Here is a 19,085-nt window from a genome sequence, read left to right as displayed (position 1 = left end):
AACTTTTTTAGGCTTAAAAATACCCATTAATTATTCCAGCATTCACACCACCCCAAGACATACCCTTAACATGATAAGTTCCTGAAGTTATGAGCTTGCGCAGTATGGTCTGATAAGCATTCAAGGCGCGAGATTCAAAATCACTAGCCCAGCAGCCACCCACAGCGCCGCACCCAACGACACGCTGGGCTAAAAGTTCCCGTAATTTGCTTTCACATCGCCAAAATACATGCGACCTTGGAAAAATCCCCGCAAAAGTTCTTGTAAACCTGCCAAGTACCTACTATTTAGCGGGTATTTTCTTTCGGGGAAATTACGCGAAGTTTGCTTTCACATTACCAAAATACCTGGTATTTTCTGATCGGGGTAAATTTCTCGATCAGAGAATACCTGGAACTGACGAACATCGAGGTGGTCTGAAACCACCTAATGTCTTTCAATAATGATGTTGAATGATGAAAGAGATACATGTGCAGTTTCTTCTTATCCTATTAGGGCGATTCAATGCTAGAAAAATCAGCCATTTTCACAACATCTCTTCAACCTCCTGACCAAACAAAGTCTTTCAATTTGCTTGGAAGTAATAATGAAGTACTAGTGGGTATCTTGAACCATCAAGAAATGGGTGAAATAGAGATGAAAATGTGTGTAGTACAGGAAATTTCTGTACGACACACAGCATTTTCACCTGTAATTCACCAATGGACAACACTTTTTAGTGGTTGGCATTTTTTTTTTCAAAACCCACCTGGAAGTACTTTATCATTACCACAAAACAAAGTTATGTTCCTTGTTTGTTTGGAGAGCAAGTTGAAACATGTTGTGCAAGAGAAACAGTGTGAGAGCATATGAATTTCAAAGTGACATAAATGATGCTCAAAGAAAAAAAAACTTACCCTTTATCTCTTCAACCATTCTTCAAAAAAGAATAAACATAAAATTCCTCTGATGTATACGGAAACCCCAAAAATCATCAAAATTTAAGGATTAAATCATTTCGAATCAAACATATATGTACATAAAATCCAGTAACATAGTCTTAACAGCCGTCATGTACTAAGCATGAGTATCCAGTGTTGAAATATTGTGACAAGTGTAAAAAGCTGTGCCTTCTAAAACTGAATCAATCGACGGCTATAATGAGATAATCTTATTCAGGACATGGGAACAGGTCCGCCAGCTTGATCTAATTTCATCATCATCGTGAAAAGGAGTATGTTTACATGGTGCCACATTAATAACATAGTCAAAGACAGAACAAGCATCATCATCATAAAAGTTTGAAAAAATCTCCAGGGTTCCCATAGAAATTTGAAAACAGAATTCCAAGACTTTTCCATGGCTAAATTGCTGCTTTCCATGACTCCCTTGACGTCCCTGCAGTTACCGGTAGGTAGAATTTAGGATGTCACAAAACTGGGAAAAATGGAAATCATGAACACCAATTATAATAGCAGAGTATGAGATTTGCGAGACAAGGCAAACTGGAAAGCTGCCATAGCCAAGAGGTAATTGCAATTCCATGACTTTTAAAGAAAATTCCAAATTACCTGATTTTTACTGTACTTTCAATGACCACAAAGATTTCTGATGAATGTGGAAACCCTGATCTCTGAATAACTAGTTATGAATTTTCAAAGTATCAATTTTTTGATGTCACAGATGAGCAGATTCTCTTTATGTCATGTGACATGAATTAAAAAAAACACATTTAAAAAAAATTGAAAGTGACTCCATTTGTGCAGGGGTTATATCATCAGTCACATCATTTCATTCCCTATCTGTAATATTTTTGAAATCATGCTTTTTTTAAATAACTGAATTTTTGGCATTCATATTATGAGATATATATGGACATCACAAATACAAAACTAACAAAAAATCATAACTCTCTTATTACATCTACAATGGCATTGAAGTACTTATGGAAATCAAAGTCTGTGTCAAATTTAGGTAGATTTAAAGATTCTTCGCTAAAACAAAAAGTATCACAACATACACATTGTGTTTAATATATAACTTCATATCTGATACTTACAATAATGGGTAGAATGTAAAGTTAAAAAAAAATTTATTCATCCTTCACCGATTCAAAGTATGAATAATCTTAATAATGATATTTTCGTGTGAACCTGCCTACTTAGATTGATGAGAAAAGACAAGTAAAGTGATGATGAGGGTAATAAAAAATGTAAAAGACAAAAGTTAGAATCACAGAAGGGCATGATCTAGCAAATTTAATTTTCAATTAAGTCTTTTAGAGAGGAAAGGTTTTAATACTATACAGCACTCCATGTATGTTCACAAAGTCATTCTGTTCCGAACTGTATCCATGATGTATGCAGTTATTCTTCGGGAAGGGAGGGGGGTAGGACAAAGATAGGTAAAATATTTGAAATCACATACTAACAAGGTAAAAAAGCAACCGAGCTGAATTTGAGGCGTATTCTTAAAAATCAAAATCGAAGGATCTGGAACATAAGTGTTAGTTGGTGAAAATTCATTATTTCCAAAATGTGGTTTTAAATTTTTAGGGATGGAATGGGGGTAGGGGGTTCACCCACCCCCCCCCCCCTCTTAAAATCCATGGTTATAGGAAAATAGAGGGGCAAGTAAATGAAGAAGGGATGAGATTAAAGGGGATGGGGCAAAGCACAAATGATTAAAAAAGAGAGAGAAATAGAAGAAGAGAGAGAGAGATTAACAAGTAAATTACTCAATCCTCTGCAGCAACCAATAAGGATTAAATGCAATAAAATAGAGCAAAAAGCAAACCCTACTGGTTTTATGATGCAATAAACTCCACATCATACTTGATTTGATAACAATTAAGCAATGCAACACACCAACTGGTCTAACAATCCAAAATAACTAATATGTTGATTAAAGGAAACTATGATAGACAAAAAAAATAAATACAAAATAGATTGCATTTTCAAAAATATTTACTGTGGTGAATACAAAAATATTCACCTCAATTATATACAATGAAGAAGAAAAACAATAATGACAATGATATAATAAAAACTACAATTTACATATTATTTATTCCCTCATAGCATATAGAATGTTTATCCCGACATTTTGGAAATATGCTAAATTGCTTGGGGAATTTCTAATTATTTGATCCAACCCTTTGGCAATACAATATTTGCATCATCGGAGAACCATTTCATATAACCACTATCTTGATGAAAGGTTATGAGGATTAGACAGTAATCTTCAAATCCCAAGTGACAAATTAGTCTGATCTTTCATGCATATCAAGAGAATCAAGACACTTGTAAATGCAATTAACCTCGGCCAGTGCATTAGTAATAGTCTTCTTAATTTCTGCTTGCACCAAAATGATAATTATATTGATGTTAATGATAATTCTACTACTTCTACTACTATTAGATAAACCTATACAAGACTGGTTTCTGGCAAGCACCTATTCATTGCTAAAATTTTTAACCTGTATTTTTTTCCTGTTAACTTGCTCTAAGTGCCTTGAGCATCTGGTTAAGATGGAAGTTCACTATCTTTAAGATTCTAATGGTCCCCATTTCTATTTTGATTAAACATTTGAAGCACATCTTGACATAATAAAAGAAAGAAGAATACATAATGAGGGGGATATGATTACTAATAATAAAGCACTTATCATTTTGTATTAATATTGTTTTGGACTCTACTAGATATAGCTAGAAAGGTAAACTGCCAATTCTTCTACTGCCAACCCGTCCACTCACCACATAGACTACTTTCATTTAGTCTGATGCCATTCCGTCCATCAACATTTCATCTAACAAGCATTTGGTCGAGTAACTATTTGGTCCAATCATTACTTTGTCTAATCACCATTTTGTCTATGACCATTTTGTCTCATAAATTGGTAATTAGACCATGTGGATAGTGGAAGAATCGATGGTAGACCAAATGATAGTAGACGAGTTAGCAATTGGATGAATTAGAAATAAACCGCTAGAAATACATGCACTGAACAGCCTGAGTAATTGTAACAGTGTGTGCTTTATTGCCCTAATAAACAACCCAACGAGAAATTGTTATAAATTTTGCTTTTTTTTTTTGTATAATTTGCTTTCTCCCAGAGTCATCTGGTGCATATTTTCATTTATACATAAAAGCAATTGGGTGGTCATTCCATTGTATTCTGTTAAAAATTTAGAATTTAATTTTTGATCATTACCACAAGATATAAAAGGCTGGAATCATTATCAAGCCGAATCGCTCATGATGGTGGTCTTCTACGTTCTTATAAAATGTCATGTTGTTTTATGAGTAATACATTTTTTTTTCAAAGAAATATTATTGATCCAATGCTTAAATTAAAAAAACTATATTATCAATTTGTTATATATCACATTTGTAAATATTACCCTGTAAAAACGTATATCTGATATATTAAATGCAGAAATCAAAGCAATCAATCAATATATAATGAATATTCTCGTTGATGTCATTTTAAAGTATTATGTTTTTATTGTCATTATGTTTTTATGGTGCACTTGTTACAAGCTTTCCTTACTTAATATAGTTGACACCTCCAGTATATTTTAGCTTTCAGATATGCATTAATGCTTAATCTTTGGAAAAAAAGAAGAATTGAATTGATTAGGTGGCAGCAGGCACCCTCTGTGCAGGACCTAACAAATGCGTTGATTTGTTATATACCAGGACCCCGTCTTACAAAGAGTTACGATTGATCCGATCGATCGTAACTCTATGGATATCCATCAGTGTCATGATTTTTTCTGCGACAAACTTGCACAATGTCCTCTGTATGCAATGAGAAGCGCAGTGAATTTGCAAGAAAACAATGAATGCACGAATCTACATCATAGCTAGAAAATATCTTGAACAAACATGCATATCAGATGTTGACGTTGCTGGCCTTCCCTTGTTTAAGATTGATTGGATCAATGTAACTCTTGGTAAGACGGGGCCCTGACGCAACTGGGAAACCAAATGTGAGTATCATTGACAGTAATTTTTATTAAATTTATTTTAGTGACACTTATTTCCCCCTGAATTGTTTTTCTTCTTCAAAAACTTACATTTAGGAGGAGTTGTACAATCTCTGTCGAATCACAGGCACAGGCAGAGTGAAGAGGAGTCCACTGGTCTTCATCCTTTTGGTTGACGTCAGCTCCCTTCTGAACGAGAATCTCGGCAACAGAGAGATTGTCATCCATACAGCACTAGAGGGCCAAAAACATAACAAAAATTAATGCATCCATGGATGGAAAATAGACACAAAGTGTTCTGAATAATTGTATTCGGGATGCAAGCTTAGAATGGAAACTAGCATACAGTATCAATTAAAAAAATCTAAGTATTGATGTGAATGTTTATGCCATAGGAATGATAATTTTCAAATTCATGTATTTCAAGAAATAAAATCTTTACACAAAGCATGTTTAATCCCTAACAAAAGTGACAACATTCTGAGTTAAATAGCGCAGTAATATTTTTCTAAAACTTATTGTTTTTATATTCAATTTGAGTAAAGTAAATGGGTACAAAAAGCCAAAACACAATACACAAAATGTATCCAAACAAACTTGTTCTAATCTTTGAAGTTCCCTAATTGTACCATGTATCAATGTCTTTAACTTATCAAAAATAAAAAAATAGAAATGATTATAAATATCACAATACTTCAGATGGCAAGCATATCAACCAGCTAAAATATTATATAAAGCTAAATCTTTTTTCTGTATTCCATTTCCCACAAAAAATCTCTTACAGCCTTTGGGCACCCAGATATTCCTCTTGCAAAGCCATGTTTGCTTTAGGAAATAAGTTCTTTAAAATTAAATCTACTTGTGGCCATCACCTAGCAACCATTCTTGCTTTGCTATTCACCAAATCAAAGACTGCACTAATGATGAAAGAAAAAAGTATCAGAATAAAGGAGGAATGCAAACAACAATCTCTACAGAGACATGGTGTTTCTTTGAGAAATGGCTTATTATTACCACTTCTGTGCTCCATCACAGAAATTTCACTTGGAAATTCCACTCTGACTTCTTGAGACTGCATTACCATGGTAATCAGTTTGGTTACCATGGCGGTATGGATGGAATTAAGGCACTCGCTTGAATATCACTTTTATTCGATACTATTGCATGATACAACAAAAGAGGCAAATCGACCATGAACAGTGAAGAGGAAAACTCGATAAATAGCAGTAGAGCATGTACTGGAAGGTGGAAATGTCAACGGATATTAATCTTCAATCTAATATCATATTGTATTTGATCTTTTCTAAGTTTCTGTTGGAGATTCTTGAGAACTATATATTTCTGGTGACACCAAGTTGTTCAAACCAATATCTTTATCAAGTGGAAAATATATACATAATATATATATATATATTACAGAGAATGTAAATTTAATTCTCTATCTGGATTGGGGGTTTGCATCCCATTGCTTGATCATTCTGTTATTTATTCTGCATTTAATGTCATCCTCTATGTCTCTATCCTCCCCTAATTTGCCCCCTCCAAAATACACGTCATTTAACTTCCTTTTGCTTCTCCCTCCACAAAATACTACAAACAGGCCAATTCCTGAAATATTATTTTTGTTATTCAATGATACCTGATGAAGAAGAGTAACTCCACTCTCTGATGCTGTATTGGGGTCTCCATTTTGATCCAACAGAGTTAATACTGTCAGGAAGGAAAGAAAGAAAGAGAGAAAGAAAGAAAGAAAGAAAGAAAGAAGGAAAGAAAGAAAGAAGGAAAGAAAGAAGGAAAGAGAGAAAGAAAGAAAGAAACAAAGATAAGCCAATTATTTTAAATGCATACATTATCATGATTTTTTCTTTAATGTTTATGAATTTGAAGTTGAATAAATTTGAACTTGAATGACCGTGTTATCATGTACTGCTTCATAACACAAGAGGTTAAATAAAATCATCTTCACCAATTCAAAAGAACTTGATTATTCAAGAAATAAAAAAAAACAAGACATTCATTTCCATTATTTCAAGCAAAATATACATGATGTCTGGGAACAAAGAAATGCAAGTAATATTTACATTTTCTCTGACAATTATTGATCAATTGACCAGCAAATTGGGCTAATAAATATTAACTTGATAAATATAGTACTTGATCATCAATCGGCCAATACTTCAAATCAATTTACAAATACTTAATCATGTAAACAAATATTCTGAAAATAAAGAAATCAACTAATCAATCAATAAATTAATTCATTTAATATCAATTTTCAATAATCAACTAATCAAGTAACAAATCAATCACTCATTCATCCATCGATCCATCTATCCATCCATCCATCAACCCCAAAACAAAATATTCTCTCTTCTTTCCTGCACAAAGTGATTTCTAGATTCTCCTTTTCTCTTTCTCCAGCTTTCCTTCCCTATAAACCTTTCACTTACCAACTGATGTTGAATGTTCCTTAGACTCCACTGAACAGTCAACAGTAATGTGGTGTGATTTGTTCTTATTGCTTGTCTTACAGGTGCAATTCATTGTCACTCAAAGCACACAAACTGGAGTCTGGTGCATGAGACTAGCGACTAGCGCTAGTCTTAATGCATCCTCTAAAAGTTTGATCACTCGTTCATAAAATCAATTGACATCTGTGGACAACAAACTTCTTCATAAAGAAGTAAAAATACTATTCGTTTGGATGATATTGTTTCTCAGAGATTGTTTCACGGCATGGTGATCACAGTTCCTCAAAAGATCGAAGCAAGATGCCCTATTATCACAACTCAGTTGAGTTTCCACCAAAATTTGCCACCTTTATTATTGCTCCTTTCAAAACAAGTGCCCTTTCATCATTCAATAGGGAATAGCACTACTCAAGGTGCAGTTCATTGATCCATGCTGCACTTAATCGCCTCAAAAACAAAAGTCACTTGATCGAGAGACTGATCAATTTGCATCCGCGGATCCATGCTGTTGCTATCGGAGGCAAGTACACCTTGACTGACATCTCCAAATTTGGAATTTAAAACAAACATTCAATGGAGATGACCAAAATGGAGAGCAAAGGGAGCTTTCCACACATAACAGATCCTTCAGTTCTCCTCACCCAATCCTGGCTGCAGTTTAATTTTGAAAGGGTCTAACAGGAGAAAGATCTAGTCAATATATGTCACAATTATAAGGGCGATCCCGAGCCAGATCCCGAGGTTCAGGAGTCAAAAGCAGCCATCTACCTGAAGAGTTTAAGTTGACATCCGAATTCTGCAATATCCCTGTAGGTTGTTTTTTAAGAGAGCCAGTCAGTACCAGATGATGACATCTTAATGCCACTTTTCATTTACTGCATACTGATAAAAGAATTCTGTAATATCTCTGTTCAGTGGTCACAGATGCTTGATATCAAAGAACTTCTCTTCCTCTTGTCTTCTTGCTTTGCCTGTACGATGTCTTATCCAAATAATATCTCTGTTCAGTGGTCACAGATATCAAAGAACTTCTCTTCCTCTCGTCTTCTTGCTTGCCTGTATGATGTCTTATCCAACCAAGTCAGTTTTATTCTTTGTTAACATAGTAACATTCAGACACCTATGGCAATTTGTCAGATTAAATATGTTAATGAAACACTCCCTTGCATGAACAATCTTCCTGGAGCGTTGTAAAGAGAAAAGTCAAATGATGCCTTCCCCATCAGAAGCTGTTGATTTCTCCGAACCATGGAGACACGACTGAGGTTGAGTGAATTTTCTTCATAGCATGTGTCCCTGATCACAGTAAAAAAAAAATTAAAGATGTATCCACTATGTAGAGAGAAGGACGAAATTATGCCCTACGCCATGAATGTTGCTGCTGCGGAAAAACACCATTGTGTAATGATGCAGGAGTAATATTCTCCTCCTTCAGAAAGCCTTCCGAAGATCTTGAGATCTTGATTCACTGAATGAAATAATGCATGACATTGCACAATGATTGGATTGAAGGGATACCATTGCTGAACTCCCAAGACTATTGACATGACTGGTATGACCATCATGGCTCTACCCAATAAAGGAGTGCATGACTTCGAGCGAACAGTATCCATCTCGATGGATTGATGAAAATGAAAATCATTTTTTTCATTATTATAATATAGGCCCCACTATTTGAAACCTAAACTCTTGTCACAAGATTCACATTTCATCATTTAATGTGATATCTGAATTTGCAATGTTTGTGTTTCTTCACTTGTCACATGAGACACTAAATATTTGCTAAAATTTAATAAAAAAGCAATATAAGTTTCCAATATCATTCGTAAAATCCATTTAAGATCTCAAACATCAAAGACAAAATATATGAACACTGTACTTTGAATGAAACATAATATACTGGTAGCTTTACAAGCAGTAATATAATGATTATGGAAGTTGATACCAACAACATTGATTTCTCTATTTACATTCAAAATATAAATTTGACATGAAATTAGGGAAAATCTATTATTTATATTGGTTGAATATCGCATACTGAATATTCATTTTTATACTTAACCCATAGAAAAGACAAAAGCCTGCATCAACAAAGGATTTGAGTGTGGAATATAATTGATTATTTTATCCTACTAGACTATCCCCTTCTCCAAAAATATATATCAATTAGTGCATTTCAGAAGAAATTGAAAAAAAACTATACAAACTAAAATAAACAATGAGAAACAGAAAAAATATGATCAAGCAACAATTATGCTACTATTTGGAAAGATACTTGCTGATAAGTACACTATATCACTGTTTATCACACTATATCACATCTCTCAACTCCGCACTTGATATTAGTGCAAGGTACAATCAAATTCAGAAATCTTGGTAACAAGTAATTCACTTCTATTATTCTGCCTTGATCGCAAGAATACAGCCGTGTCTGATGATATAACCACTGACCAGGGACTTGAACCTGCAACCTCTGAATGAAAGACCAAATACACAATCCACAGAACCAGAAGGATGTACGACGATCAGAAATACCAGTAGATACCGCCAAACTGAACTCTTATCAGGAGACTATGAAGAGAATATCAAATTTAGAGCAAACCGATCCAAAAATAACTCTTAATTTCAAAAGGCAAGAGAGAGAAGAAAAACAGTTGTGATGTCACTATCGACCACCTGTAGGGAGAGCAGTATTTCAAATGTCAGATATCAAACTCGCAAGGCTGTTTAAGGTAGCATCACCGCTGCCAACGAGCTAACCCCACGATGATGACACAGTCACAGAACATGTGAGAAATATTAACGAAGATGCAATGGAGACGTATTATGATTTTGAAAGAAAGTAATATCTTGGAGTGTCAGGGAGGAAGCAGCGTACTTAGCACGGCCAATTAGAAACATCAACAATAAGGGTTATTATTAGAGGAAGATGTCTTCAAGAGCCGAAGCATTAAGACAAGGTTGGGTGGTTAGTCTTGATAAACAGGCACTCGTGAAGGATCTTAGAGAAACCAAATGACAGGGCCTATGGAGCACAAAAAAAGTTATTTATTAATTTATTTATTTCCAATATATTTAAGCAGGGAACCCCACTCAGCAAAATAAACTGGTCTCCTGAGGGGTACTGGACGCAAAAAATCAAATCAATAATAAATATTCATCTGGATATACATATCATCAATTCTTCTCCTCCATTAAGAGTAATTTCCTATCTGCAAACAAATTCCATCAAATTAGTTACATTTTTATTTTCTCTTTCTTCTCCAACAGACTACTTGTATTTTCTAATCTGTAAACAAATTCCACAAAGTTGATCATAAATATTCAATTGGTTATAGATACCATCACTCTATTACTCTCCAATTACTAATTTCTTGTTGGCAAACAAATTCCATCAAATCTGGAAAGATTTTTTTTTAATAACATAAGGAAAGAACAATTCTGAATATCTAGACTATCAAACATGTAGTATGGAGTCTTCTAAAGTTGGCAATGGATTCATTTTTGTTCAGTTAACCTAGCTGACTATCAATGGGTAAATGAGGCAAATATTGACATTTGGGTGTCATATCATAAATCAAACAAAATAGAATGTGACACACTATAGCTTCAAACAAAATATCAATGATTATGTGATGGAAGCAAAGATTAGAATTTTATAGCAGTAACAAAAATGAGAAAGAAAATATATATATTCAAATCATACTACCAATATTACGGAAATTTCCAACCTCAACAACTGAATAGCAATTTATAATAATCATACAAAAACAACAATTATTCAGTTCTTAAAAATCTAACTAAAACAAATGTCTCTATGGATGTGATTTGAAAAAAAAACAAATAATCATCTGACAAATTCAAATTGAAAAGAATGTCATGAAATAAAAATAGGATGTCCAAAATAACCCATTTATCCAAGTTCAATATCAAACCATCATTACTTTACTATATGACAAGAGAAGTTTAAAAATAAATATTAGCATAAAGCAGGGAATTAGGTCCATATTGCAAGACAAATTGAGAACTAATGATAATGGAACAAAAGAGATAAAATCAATAAATGTTGTAAGAACTAAACCTATGGAAATATAAATAGTGATACAAGTATTTCAAAAATATGGATTTTTAAGAAAAATGTAAATGGTAACTCGTCTTTTAATCTTTTACTCCGTTAAAACCCAGATGAATTGAACAGGTATGGTGAGATGACATCATGGTGAGATGCTTAATCCATCAACCCTCGCAGACGGGCTGCAAATTGCATCATCCATCTCAAAAAGTAAAATGGCATCCCGCCGTAAGAAAAGAAAAAAACAGATGTAGAAATGCCAAGCCACCATATAGCCTCAAGCAGACAGGTAGTATGTACACCAAAGACCAAAGGAATATGGCTGATCGCTGATGAATGCAACAGCAGAAGAGGATTCCTTAGACAAGCCATCTAATAGGTGTTTTATAAAGCTATGTAAGTTACGAACGATCCTCTCTTAGGTGCCAAATCAACACCACTGCAAGACCCATTCCTGTGTCCCACTTCAAAAAGCAGCGTGAATTTCTACAACTGATTGTACTGTAAATTGAGGTTAAGGTGTATTTATCATGAAATTTTTTTTCTACAATCTACAATCTGAAACAGAGGCTCGTGGGTTCGAATCCCAGCCATGGCGTAATTTCCTTCAGCAAGATATTCATCCACATTGTGCTGCATTCAACCCAGGAGAGGTAAATGGGTACCCGGTAGGATTAGTTCCTTGAATGCATGAGCGCTGAAAGGAAGCTTGAACTAAAGCTTGGTAATAATCATAACAACAACATGCCTCAGAATAAAATATTTCTAGATAGATGGCACTATATAAATGCCTATTATTATTATTAATTGCTCTGAATTATGTGATGGGCCTATATAGTAAAAAAAACAGTAAAATCTTACAGTGATGTGATTATATTGCACATGTATAGACTCACACTTCTCATGCAGCAACCTTTAGTTATAATTCATTAAAATCTTAGAAAGTTTAAAAACATTGTGAAAAAAGAGCAAAGACACCAACTTATATACCAAGAAGTTGAATAGAAGAAGAAATACCAGGATTGTTTGCTAAAGAAGAAAAAAAAGATGGATCCATAATTGATTATTTCATAAAAGTGATCATCATGAAAAATATCTCCACAAAGCACAATTATTTCAAATCTTTACACATTTCCATCCAAAAGAGGAAGAAATAATACTGAATATATCTATAGCCCTTTCCATGTACTCATGATGTAAAAACTAGTGCTGCAAGTCAGGCGTCATGTTCGGGTTCGGTTCGGTTCGGCAGGGTTCGGCGATTTTTTTCCGAACTTTGGCTCGGTTCGGGGTTCGGCAATAAATGCTAAATTAAATTTAACATGTAAAAAATAAAAATCGTCGACCTACTAAGAAGTAATCTCTGGATGAACTGTCATGTATTAATAATAAATTTTGTTTCTAAAAAGAATAGTTAAGATAATTGTTGAACTTTCTTTTGTTTTAATAAACAAAAAATAAGTCATTTCTTCTTTCCTTTTTAAAATGAAAATAAAAAAAAATCAAAAGAAAAAAATATTGATAACGAGAGAATCAGGACAGAAATAGAATTACAAAGATCAGAATATTTTTTTTCACGATTATTTCATGTAGCTATGATCATGATCGATTACGATGTCATTGCAACGCAGCTTCTCAAATTGGAAAGTGTTGATCGGGAATGTCGAAATAATAGACAAACAACCTCCTCTCAACTGTTATTATACCGGTAAAATTCACATTCTAAAGAATATGAGTGTTTTAGAAAGTCCCTATTTCCTGAAAAGTGGTAAAATCTGGTCAATGAATTACTTTAAAAAGATAAAATATCAGTCCATTCTTGGTCCAGAAAGATCGACGCTACGTGACTTCAAACATATTTCTAACACGAAAATGAGTACATGGGACTGCGTATTTTAGTGTTGTGAAATCACTCGGCGTTGATCGTCAGAACTAAGACGGAGCTGATAATTTTTCATTTCATTTTCAGTAATTGGCCAGATTAAACCACTTTTAAGAAAATATTGACAATAGAAAAACGTTTCAAGTTTGGAATACGAATTTTACCTGTATAATAGCAACCGAGAGCAGGTTGTTTGGACTTCCTGTTTCAACTTTCCTTACCAACCATTTCCGGAACATCGATCAGGGAAGATGCGTTGATTTGGTTTGAATTTTTATCTTTTTTGTTTTTTTCACCCTCATTCCTTCATCTCTTATTTATTTATCTTTTATATTATTATGGAAATTTGGAAGGTGGAATATATATACTTTACCATTACTTTGTCAGTCACAAGGAATTAATTTATGTCTTTTCAATTAAATGTACATCCGATTACAGCAATACGTAATTCAACTACACTTTTTAACTGAGTTAGCTTAAAATGTCCCCACATTTTATAAGGAAAAAATATGTTCATGTTTAGGCCTGGGACGATTGTTATCATTACCATTCGATTATTTCCTGGAAAAATAATTTAATGATTCGATTGTTCGTCGGGAATCACGTCTTTTAAGTCACAATAGTTGACCTACTTTATGGTGACCCCGGGGTGACCCCTCATGAAGAAATCTCCATCAAAGTCACATGTTTAGCATAAATGAGGCCCTTTTCCCTCTTCTCCATGATTTTTTTATATCAAAAGAAACTTCATGAAATGAGATTAAATCTTTCAGTTTATTGTTCCAATGAAAATCTTTCCTAAATCAATACTGGTACCCTGGTATTATGCATGCATCCCTCCAAGTGCTACACCCCTGCATATAAATGAATCAGCCCCGCCGAGTCCAAAGACGTAAACAACTCATTCATGAAGTATATTCTTTGAGACTGAGCCCAGGTGGAGCATTTCACTTGAAAAATTTCATCCCTTGCCCACACCATGTCCCCGCCTCCACTTGTGGATCTGCCCACGATGCTACACATGTATTTAAAAAAAATATTTCATTTGAAATACCTTTCAAAATTACGATTTTTTATCATTTGAACCCACATGTATAACTGGGTCTATTTTTGGAGACTAGTCGAGAAAGTACTGGTGAAGGCGGGCGCGTGTTGGAATGTAGTTTTCATTGGTTGAGGGGGATATAAAAAAGGTTGCATTGTTCTGAAACATGAAAGAAATTCTCCGGCTCCCATCCCCTATCCTTCCCTCTCTCTTTCCCTCACACGCACACACAGATAGGGGAGGGGTCAAGTTATTTCTGAAGTCATGACCTTTCCTGATAATAAAGGGAACCACATGCCTTCCGCTTCTTTGTTTCCCAAAGTTTCATTGGCTATCCGAAGGTCCAATCAGCTCAAGTGAGCTGGTTATGTGTTTACTTATTATTGTGCAGTGTGCACGCACACAATGACTTATTTTGTGTATGAGGGCAAGGTCGGGTTGGATTAACATTTTCGGAGCGCTATCATGTTGGTATGTAACTGTGAATGTGATACAATCATTGATAATTTTTGAAACATTACCTCGGTAACATAATTTTTAAACCTGTAAAAAACAGCTGTCATCATTGTTTTCTTGTCATTTTATTATTATTACTTGGGTATTAGAGTTATGCCAACGTCATAATCGGGATCTGCCGAACATTCGATTAGTGTATATTTTGCTAATCGATTGGTGATTGGCGGCATGCCAATCGAACCATTCGATCAATCGATGTTTACTCCCAGGCCTATTCATGTTTATAAAAAAAAATTGAAAATGATAAAAATTTAATCAAACACGAGACCGAAACTGTCATACTTTGTCATTTACGAGGAATGAATTTATGTCTGGTTCTTTTTCTTTAAATACAAAATGATTAGGTCCGATTACGATCACGATCGATTACGGCAGTACGTAAATACACCACACTTTTATACCAAGTTTAGCTTCAAAATGCCCCCTCATTTTATCAAGAAAAAATATATTTATGTTAATAAAATATTCTTAAGTTGATAACAGTTTAATCAAAGACGAGATGGGAGCTATCATGGTAGATTTTAAAAATATATTGAGTGGAATTCTCTTTGTGCACAATCACTAACCAATATATATTTTGTTAATTTTATACTTAAATCTATGTAGTCATCGCATTCACGCATTGCATGCAAACAAACTGTTATCTACCGAACTTCCGAACCAGGCCTTTGAGTTCGGTTCGGTTCGGTCCGGTTCGGAAGTGCCAAGTTCGGCGAACTTCCGTTCGGTTCGGCGGTTCGGCTGCAGCACTAGCAAAAACTCTAATATATCAGTTTCCAACAGGAATGTTCTCAACTATGTGATGTGCTGCTATGTTAGGTTCACTGCTCTGCCAGAGTATAAATCAACAATCAACATTTGTACATCCTTATTTAGTATCCCAAATATGGATAACATAAACATTCAAGAACACAGCAACCAAATGTATGCAGATGTACATCAAGATGCAATACACAACTCATACGATGATTACAAAATTCAATATTTCTATAAAAGAGGCTAATATTCCATTCTGCTTTTCCAAAGATGCTTATTTACTTTCTTTAATCAAAAATATTCCATCCTGTTAAGATCCACTACATGTACCTCACATATCAACAGAAAATGATGCCAGGGCATATTCCAATATATCCAAAGAAAATTCAAGCATCTATCAATGATTCTTAACATCCTCCGTTCCTAAAGCACATCTGATAACCATTATCCAATCACGTAAGTTCCAATCTCTTGATAAATATCCATAAAATTTGGATCTTTATTTCAGGAAAGGTGACAAATTCGAGGATCGAATATGCTCATTGGAAGTTGATGATGTAACAAAGTGCACGCTTGACCACCGCTGAGAAACAAATTTACCAGGTGGGGGAGCCAGACGCTCGTAACAAGAAGGATTTAATAATTAGTTAAAGAATTGCTGCTTTAAGACAATCTTCACTGCATGGAGCAACTACCCCAGTAGGAGACATGCAGCGGCGAATCTTAGGCTTTCTTCGCTGGCTTTCAGGAGAGGAAAGAGAGAAAATTGGTGTAGCCATCAAGGGAAACCTCTCCTTCCTGATGCGGTACGAGGGGTGGTGTATGGACAAGTCATTAATGATACATGAAGAAACAGATGAAGGGTTACGATTCGGCTGTCTGGAAGACACCCAGAGATGACATTTATTTCACTTCTTGACATCCTACAGACATAGCATAAGTAATAACGACAAAACTAATATTACCTTTATTTCTATTGCAACTCAACTGAATAAAAATTTACAATATTCATACAAAAAGCAAGTCTGGTGTGTATTCATACTGCGGTGGAACTTTAAATCTTAAATATTTGATTAACAAGACTACCTGTTTATAATATAGTATTCTGCTGGGTCATTAAGTCATTTCCCATTGATCGGTGCTACTATTAATCTCAATTCAAGGTTTAGAATGTCAAGACTTTTCAAAATTTACCTTATTTTATTTCTTTTTCCTTTTTTTTTTACTTTCGTTAGCAAACCAATCAAAATGAGCATAAACAGATGTAATTACAGTAAAAAAATACTTCTTCCATTTTTGTTTGATCTTAATGGTTTGATCACAAGGGGTTAAATCATAAAATCAAAATATTTATTGGGCTAAAAGATGAGATTCAATTAACAGAAATTTGAATGCTTCATTTATGTTCACAAAAAATTACTAAGCAATACATTTTTCCTCCCTTAAGTAATCTTTAATTATAGTTCAACTTTTAAAATACTTTCCTACTAAGGTCTTATTTTATCATTTTCAATTGTTTTTAGGATTTTTTAAGGTTCGCTACTCTAACAGCATACATGCATAATTCATAACAACTTCTAACATGGTTGAATTCATCCCTTTAAAATAGTATGCTTTTGCAATACTAATTATCAGTATTAATACTTACACAATGGACCTTATACTGCATTTCTATGTAAGGTACAAAAGGACAATTGAGTAAATTGTTGACAATTATGTAATATTAAAAACTGAAAACCGACAAATGATGAGAACATTCAAAATCAAAACAAGGAGGCCATGTAAGATTAACCAAACAAGTTAAATACAATTTTAAGATTTTTTTCAATCATCAGTATTTTGGGGTTAACTTCAGGGCCAAATAAAAAGTTGAAATTCATGTATATTGTGAAAATTTATAAACCTATTAAAATCAGCAGGAAATGTTAGAAAGTATCAGTATGCTCCGCTGAGCATCTTGAAGCTATGGCACACTTGTCCCAAATCTCAAGTAAAAAATATCAATACAAGAAGTATGACCATCAAATATTTACTGAACTTTTAGACTTTTGCCTTTGTTTTATTCAAAAGACTGATATAAATGAAGAAAAAATGAAAGAGAAATATATTTTCCTGTCTAGCTCTTATGGAATAGAAAGTTATTGGGAAACAGTCTACAAATTGAGTGTTTAGAGATTGCCCTAGACAGATCAATTATGGCAAGCCACTGACAGTGGGTTTTTCCTTTAATAGATAGCTAATTTCCTCTCGTTAATAGCTTCTTAGCAAAATCCTACGAGTGATTCACTCAAACATGGGACAAAGTAATCACTTTTTCTTCTTTAACAGCAGATTCATTTTTCTCCCGCCAGAATTGAAGTGAAAGTATGATGTGAGGTATTGGGTTGTGGGGATTCCGCCCGCCTGGGGGGGGGGCAAGTTGGATGATTATATGATTAAAACATTAACAAGATGACAGAGTAGACTAACTTTTAGTTGTTGGAATAGGAATTTAGACAGGGAGGGGAAAGGAGAAAGACAGAGAGTGAGGCAGATACATAAGGGAGCATAGAGAGAAAAGAGATAGGGAATTTCCATACACATGATAAAACTGTTAGACACCTTCATTATTCAAAATTCTTCAATCAAGCCTATATAGCTTAGTCTAATTTTTCATTACTGTCTAGATGTTAATACAGAACATGTACAGATACATTTTATCTTTAAAAACAAAAAAGAAAAGAGAGAACAAAAAACAAAGGCTATATTTCTATTTGGTACTAAAAAGGGGCAGTGATGTCTCTCACTCTCTTATTTTATCAAGTATCAACTTAAAACAACTACACAACTGCACAACTCCAACAACCACTTCTGTATCATAATCATCACATCTTTTGCAAACAAATATGCAGCAATGTAGCACTCAATAATTAACATCACCATCACCAACCATGACAAAAAGTATTATCATTCCAACAGCCACAAGCAACACCATTCTTTACCATCACTATGGAAACCATCAACTTTACAATCACTGACACTTTCACAGCAACACCCATCAATTCACCACCACAACTACTACTACCACTAAGGATACACATCAAAGCATCTACCACAAACCCCAGCACTAGTCTGCAGGCACAGACCCTGATTGAAACTTTGATCAACAAGTGTGTCTCCACACAAAGACTAGCACATACAAAACTTGCTGTTGAGAGGGCCTTCAGTGCAATGCAGGAGTAGGCTGCACATTCAGACCTTTAACTTGAGTAAAGGGTTTGCACACTGCACAGCAGACTACACCAGTACTACCCCTCCAGATACACATCGCTGCTTCTACTAATAACACCACCACTTCCAGAACAGAAGCACCTTAAACTTTCAGAAAGATTCG

At 34.4% G+C, this 19,085-nt stretch overlaps 1 protein-coding gene across 7 annotated transcripts in view; it reads right to left on the bottom strand.

The window, feature by feature from the left end:
* Nucleotides 1-19,085, bottom strand: part of LOC121429499 (unconventional myosin-XVI-like) — a 149,218-nt gene that overhangs the window by 109,125 nt on the left and 21,008 nt on the right. For 6 of the 7 annotated variants that reach the window (XM_041626551.1, XM_041626547.1, XM_041626553.1 and 3 more), the window contains exons 4-5: nucleotides 6,610-6,680; nucleotides 5,061-5,204 (exon numbers count right to left, since the gene is read on the bottom strand). In XM_041626551.1, coding sequence (XP_041482485.1) covers nucleotides 5,061-5,204; nucleotides 6,610-6,680 — 215 coding nt within the window. Of the gene's footprint in view, nucleotides 1-5,060; nucleotides 5,205-6,609; nucleotides 6,681-7,420; nucleotides 7,915-19,085 lie in introns of those variants that run through there. The other variant, XM_041626554.1, reaches the window with a different exon arrangement.

Source organism: Lytechinus variegatus, chromosome 16, assembly GCF_018143015.1.
Source record: "Lytechinus variegatus isolate NC3 chromosome 16, Lvar_3.0, whole genome shotgun sequence".
Classification (NCBI taxonomy): Eukaryota; Metazoa; Echinodermata; class Echinoidea; order Temnopleuroida; family Toxopneustidae; genus Lytechinus; species Lytechinus variegatus.
The sequence above is the reverse complement of the archived record's forward strand: the minus strand, read 5'-3'. Positions and strand labels throughout refer to the sequence as shown.